This window comes from Typha latifolia, chromosome 2 (assembly GCF_019914945.1).
Source record: "Typha latifolia isolate L0001 chromosome 2, TyphaL0001v2, whole genome shotgun sequence".
In the NCBI taxonomy this organism is placed as follows: Eukaryota; Viridiplantae; Streptophyta; class Magnoliopsida; order Poales; family Typhaceae; genus Typha; species Typha latifolia.
Genome location: NC_133087.1, coordinates 13639387 through 13645488, shown reverse-complemented (window position 1 = coordinate 13645488; position 6102 = coordinate 13639387). Strand labels below are relative to the sequence as shown.

The 6102-nt window shown below is 36.5% G+C and overlaps 1 protein-coding gene across 1 annotated transcript; it reads left to right on the top strand.

Annotated features, from left to right (window-relative positions):
* The first annotated feature begins 1496 nt into the window (after nt 1–1496).
* Nucleotides 1497–5533, top strand: LOC140782811 (protein RER1B-like). Its single transcript, XM_073129595.1, has 3 exons — nt 1497–2088; nt 3648–3828; nt 5334–5533. Exons 1-3 carry the CDS (start codon nt 1739–1741, stop codon nt 5382–5384), a joined length of 582 nt encoding a protein of 193 aa, XP_072985696.1. The 5' UTR covers nt 1497–1738; the 3' UTR covers nt 5385–5533.
* The last annotated feature ends 569 nt before the right edge of the window (nt 5534–6102 follow it).

Below are 6102 nucleotides of genomic sequence, written 5' to 3'. Positions count from 1 at the left end.
TTTTCACCAATTGCCCCAGTCCCCCTCTCACTCTCTTTCTCGACCGAAGGTCAGTGTTCATCGTTGTAGAGTCCACTCGATTTGCCAGTGAGTGACCTTGTCTTATGTTTAGTTAATTTAAATTTGATTATGTGTATAGCATTTTGGTACAGTTTCCGTCCTCGGGATTCACCGAAAGAAATCACTAGCCGACGACTTTGTGTCGACCTATCACTAGTCTAAGAAGCTTTACCTTGTCACCACCCTCTTGCTATGGATACTGTGGTTGGGTACTCAAGCTATGCATCCCACCGTTGGTTTCCTGATGCAACATGAATTATTAACTCTTTGCATATTATCAACCCTCCTCTATCACTTGGAATTATTCCCAAGCCAGATGAACACTTATATTATGGAATATGATGTATAATTATGGACATAAGTTGACCTCAATTATCATATCTATAAACAACGCTTTATCGTATCAATCGTGTACTTGTATAATAAATGTAAAAGCTTAAAACCTTGTTAGATTTGTTATCGATGTACATGAGGGCAGTTGGTTCACTCTAGATACATTTTAACAAAGTTTAGATTTTATATTAGTCTACGAGTAGTTTAAATGCATGACGACGATTAGTTTATGTTCTAATTACATTCGAAGACATGCATGTGCATTGTTTTACTTAATTACTGACTATTCATTATTTATCATTTTATTTATGATATATATATGTGTACATCTTATATCTATAACATATTATATATTATCTTGATGATTATATAATATATATATATATTATATTATTTGCACGTATCATCAATCAAGTAGTCAAATCTGGCCGGAGCTCCTAATCAATTGAAGCTTATAATTTGGCCAAATGCTTGAACTCTGAGATCACAACTTGCAGGTCAATGATGTGATCCATTGCTAGGGCACAAATCCACTAAAATATTCCCGTCTTGTCCCAGTATCCTGGCCTCGGATTGGATACGATGTTGCCTATAAATCTAACAGATGGGATATGATGTTGGATATAAATCTAACAGATAGGATATCGATCCAACATGAACCCTCCTGTAGATGATTGTGTTTTGGAATTTTGGGATGGTTTGCAATAATTTTGTTTGGAGATGGGATCTTTTCTTTCCGACAAGTTGCCAACTAAATCTATCCGGTTAAATTGGATAAGATTGTAAAGTTATCTACAGTGGAGTCGAGTCTTACTATTGAAGGTATTTGCTAATATTATATACATGCAGAAGGGGGGAGTTTGCAAAAAACACATCACTTGGGGCTGTCCTTAATACAAGAATATTATGAGGGGTTATCTGCAAAATAATCATGACTGTTTATTCTTGTGTGGGTTTGTCTGGATAAATGGCTTATGGGCCTAAACAGGCCGAAATGCTGGCCCTGATACACTGTTGTCTGGGCCGGGTAACAGCTGCCACGTTCACAGGATGTAGTAACTTCATACAATCTTGGATGTGGGGGATTTCTTCCCTTCTTTCCTCTCCTCCAGTTCGGGACCAACTGACCGTGACGAAGCTATCGAGGAGAATTAACCTTTCACATCTCTCTCTCTCTCTCTCTCGATCTCTCGATCTCGATCCCTTGGCGACCAAAGCCTAACGCTAACCCTCGATCTCGCCGGATCTCCAAGCATTTCTGATATCGATTCCCGTCGCAATTACCGTGCGATTCCTCGCGGCGATCTTTGGGAGGATCTAAAGGACCGTTCTTGTAATTGCTCTCATGGAGGCGGCCCCCGGTAACGCCGCTGCCGCTGATTTTCCTCTGGCAAAGTGGAGGAGCGATTTCTCGAGGACTTTCCAGTACTATCTTGACAAATCTACTCCCCACGCGGTGGAGAGATGGGTCGGGACGGCGGTGGTGGCCGCCATCTATGTGCTTAGGGTTTACTATGTGCAGGGGTTTTATGTCGTCACATATGGTCTTGGGATCTATTTGATAAATCTCCTGATCGGGTTCCTGTCCCCGATGGTGGATCCGGAGCTGGAAGTATCCGATGGGCCGGCGCTGCCGACGAGGGGTTCGGATGAGTTCAAGCCCTTCATTCGCCGTCTCCCCGAGTTCAAATTCTGGTTAAGATTCACATATCTCTGATTCTTTTTCTTCTTTCTTTAAGCCATGTTTAACTTTCATTGCCATTTGCTACAGTTATGTCTATAATATCGCTTTTAGGAAATTGTCTTCCAATGATGTAATTTTATGACTACTCCTTTTTCTGTTCTTGTATGAAAGATTGTTTCTTGCAATGCTGTCGAAGCAACTTAACATCTTGGTATGGTTTTTCTTGTCTATTGAGTTTGATTCATTTCTTAGGATTTATTATTACGGTCATTGTTTATGACTTTAGTCAATGTTGTTTTCTTGTATTAAAATTTTCAATCCTTTAAATATTTGAACATGGGGCGAGTGCAATAGTTTTACTGTCTGATAGGAAGTCAAAAGCTTGAGTAGAAAATAAAGAAAGAAAATGGAAGGTGTAGCTTAATTTTACTGTAAAGTAATGAAATCATTGTCTCAAATCGCATGTGATATGAAAGAGGACCTTCCCTATCAAACTTTCTCCTTTTTTTTTTAAAGAAGAAAAAGAACAAAGAAGAAAGGAGACCTTGAATTGCACACATAGAAACTGTAGTCTAAATTGGAAGATCATTACACCAAATAAGTTATGCTTCTTGATATCCAATTTATATCTGTGCAACCTGAGTCCAGTCAGTAAGTGGATGTGTGGATTCGTTGCCACAAATTTACCTTGAAAGTGCTCTGACCATGACAAAAGAAACATGATATATTAAGATGAGTTGTTTAAGAGCTGTTTGACGAATCTAGGTAAATATTTGCATTTTCAAATGAATAATAGAAAGAAATGAATTATTAAAAAAATTGTTTCCAAGCGTGCTAGAGATTCTGTTAGATTTAGGTTCATTTGAGCTGCAAATAGACAATATGTATATATGGAAATATATATCGTCATCAACATGTGGTCATATTGCTATATGGATGATTTCAACCGATCTACTTTTGGAGAGTGTTGGAGTGAGATGGCTGGGCATTGAAGAAAATCTTTGCATTTGGTCATATTTCTCATTTAAAGATATGAATAGGTACTCCTCCCTCTGAATTAGTGAATTATTTGGTAGAAGCAATTATTGGGTTCCATTTGATAATCTAATATGCATGAAAGTTGATAAGCGGCTCACTACAATCTGGTAGTTAACTAATTGAGACATTTAAGGATGTATAGTGGTTTCATATGTTTGTTGATAACTTGATATAGATGATTTCTTTTTAATTAGCAGCATGAGATTACTCGTCTGTTTAACCTTTTTCTCATGTTATCCATTTGTATTAGCTTGATACTGGGAGTATTCTGTAAGAAATTGTTGTTGGATATGAGTGGTGCCGATACATATTTTGTATATGCATCAGCCAATCGAGGTGGCATTGCATGTTAATCTTTTTCTTAGTGGAGCAGTTTCATTTAATTGTAAAACTTTTCTTGGTCTCTATTTGTATTATTTCTTAAGGATGCATATTTCAAAGATTGCATGTCTTTGATTACTCTTTTTTTTTTTTAGTTTGTAAATTGTGGTATCCGTACAGTGCTCAAAGTTTGGTATCTCTTCTTTTGCAGGTATAGTATCACAAAAGCTTTTTGTGTCGCTTTCATGATGACATTTTTCTCTGTATTTGATGTTCCTGTCTTCTGGCCTATCCTTCTCTGCTATTGGTTTGTTCTTTTTGCACTGACAATGAAGCGTCAAATTCTACATATGATCAAATACAAGTACGTGCCATTCGACATAGGGAAGCAGGTGAGAACTGGTCTGTTTATATATATTATCATGATTGCTGGCCTATGAAACACGGACACTTCAAATAGTATGCCGTGTCCGTGTCCGACACTCGTCGGACACCGACACTCGTCGGACACCGACACTCGTCGGACACCGACACTCGTCGGACACGTGTCAGATACTTCTACGATATATCCCATATTTAAAAAATTATAGAATAAATTCGGACACTCCTTAGACACTTTTAGACACTCTTGAGAAACTTTTTGGACATAAGATTTATTATATACTATAAAAGTTGATAACATAAATTATCAATTTTAGGAAATTCCTGCATATGCTATAGAAATATAATGCAACAATCACAAGTTAGTACATACAAGAAAATTAATATTAATGCAAATTAATATAAAATTACAGATTCACCTATGCCATCCATTGTAGTTAAGTAATGGTAGTTAGTTATTTATTCTCAGGTAGTTAGATATTTATTCTTATAATATAGAATTGTATTATCACGCATTAGCATTATCATTTTTGGCTTTGTAGTATTGTATACGTTTTGTTTTTCTCTCATGAATAATTTATGCATGCTTTTGTATTTATACTATAAGTTCAGAAAAATATTTATTTAAACGTATCGATAATATATATAATGCTTTTATTTATTTATTTTGCCGTGTCCTAAACGTATCGTGTCATGTTTTTTTTAAGATTTGTCGTATCTCCGTGTCCGTATCGTGTCGTATCCGTGTCCCATATCCGTGTCTGTGCCATGCATTTAGATGTTTACAAAGATTTCAAAAGGTGTGAATGTTTCTCGGCACAGACCAACAAAAAGGAAAATTAAGGAAGAATAAAATAGAAATAAAAAAGGTAAGTTTGAACTTGTCAAATGCAAAAAGATCCAGGCAAAAGCTTTAATTAGCTTCTAGTGCTGTAGTTGAGAGCAACTGAAAACCTGTAGACTACTGATACATGCAATCACCATTTTCTGTTAGATTATATTGATTACCCAACTCGTGGAGCAATTTGGTGAATTCTAGTAAAAGTTTGTTCTTTACGATTCTTGCTACTGATGATTCCTTCTGATTAAAATGTTGCCATCACAGCATCAGTTTTCTTATTCTTGCACCAATTTTATTTGGCTTATGATATGTACCATGTTCAGTGCAATTAACAACCAAATGTTATGCAGCCATATTTTGTCTGCCATTCTAGTTGATGCATCAACTTGCATAGCCTATTGTAGGTAGACCAATTGTGCAGGGTTTTGCAGGACTCTATGAACTTTAGTTTGTCATTCTGTTGTTTCTTTATTCGTACAACTTTTTATGGTTGGCATCGCTGTTTTAGCTATTGTGCTCATGCATCCGCTCTTGGCCTATCATTCACATGTTTGCAGTTGCATTTAATGATCAAATATGCTAAATCCGCTTAACATTTTAGTTGATTTATCATTATGCTTACCCTTTAAAGTGTGCGTCAGTTTCTTACAATTATTATGTCAATGTCTTTGGCAGAGGTATGGTGGGAAGAAGTCATCAGCAAGCAGCAGTTTAGCCAAAGATTGAACTTGGCTTTGCCTTTGCCTAGGGGAGACTAGGCAATTTAGAGGCCTGAAATATTTGATGTGTTACATAATACTTAAACTGAAACATAGTTCAGAATTTGAAGAAAGTTACTTCCAGTTGCTAATTCATTTTCCTTCTATATTGAGTAATTTGTGATGGCAATCCTCAAATTGTGCGTCATGGCTGGGAAAAGAAAGTATTTAGAGCTGGTGAAATCGTCATCTTCTCCAGCAGTTCATGTTTCGCCTATTATATTGAAGGATTCCTGGTAAGCTTGTGTTAGTCTTCTCTACTTTTAAGCTGCAGGTATAACTAGGTGTGCATTTGCTTGTCTTCAATTTTATCTAAAGATGAACTGCACTTTTTTCCTTCCTTAGTACGCTTCAAACTAGTTCTACACTACCTACCACTTAAAATTCTGAAAAAAATACGCCATCTAAAGGTATTTATAGATGTGCTCAGAAACACAATTAGCTTAACTCAGATGTCTTGCTGAGATTCTTCCTTCTCTCTCTCACAATTATTTGAAAGGGTTTTTTAAACTAAAAACAACTTTTTCAAAAAGGACTTCAATGCGTGCTGTAAATACTACGGGTATGTAGGGATCTTAATTCGTGGCCAATGAAATAATGCTAAGATGGAATAAGTTTTTGAATTCAAGATGAGTAGAGCTGCAGGCTCCAGCCTCAGCCTACAAGTACATCATTGCGTACTTGTA

What these genes read in the sequence shown, in the direction of transcription:
- LOC140782811 (XM_073129595.1), top strand. Translation starts at nt 1,739, where the DNA reads ATGGAGGCGGCCCCCGGTAACGCCGCTGCCGCTGATTTTCCTCTGGCA. An exon ending in CTCCCCGAGTTCAAATTCTG is followed by an intron (nt 2,089 to 3,647) that starts GTTAAGATTCAC and finishes CTTCTTTTGCAG; the next exon opens with GTATAGTATCACAAAAGCTT. An exon ending in CATTCGACATAGGGAAGCAG is followed by an intron (nt 3,829 to 5,333) that starts GTGAGAACTGGT and finishes TGTCTTTGGCAG; the next exon opens with AGGTATGGTGGGAAGAAGTC.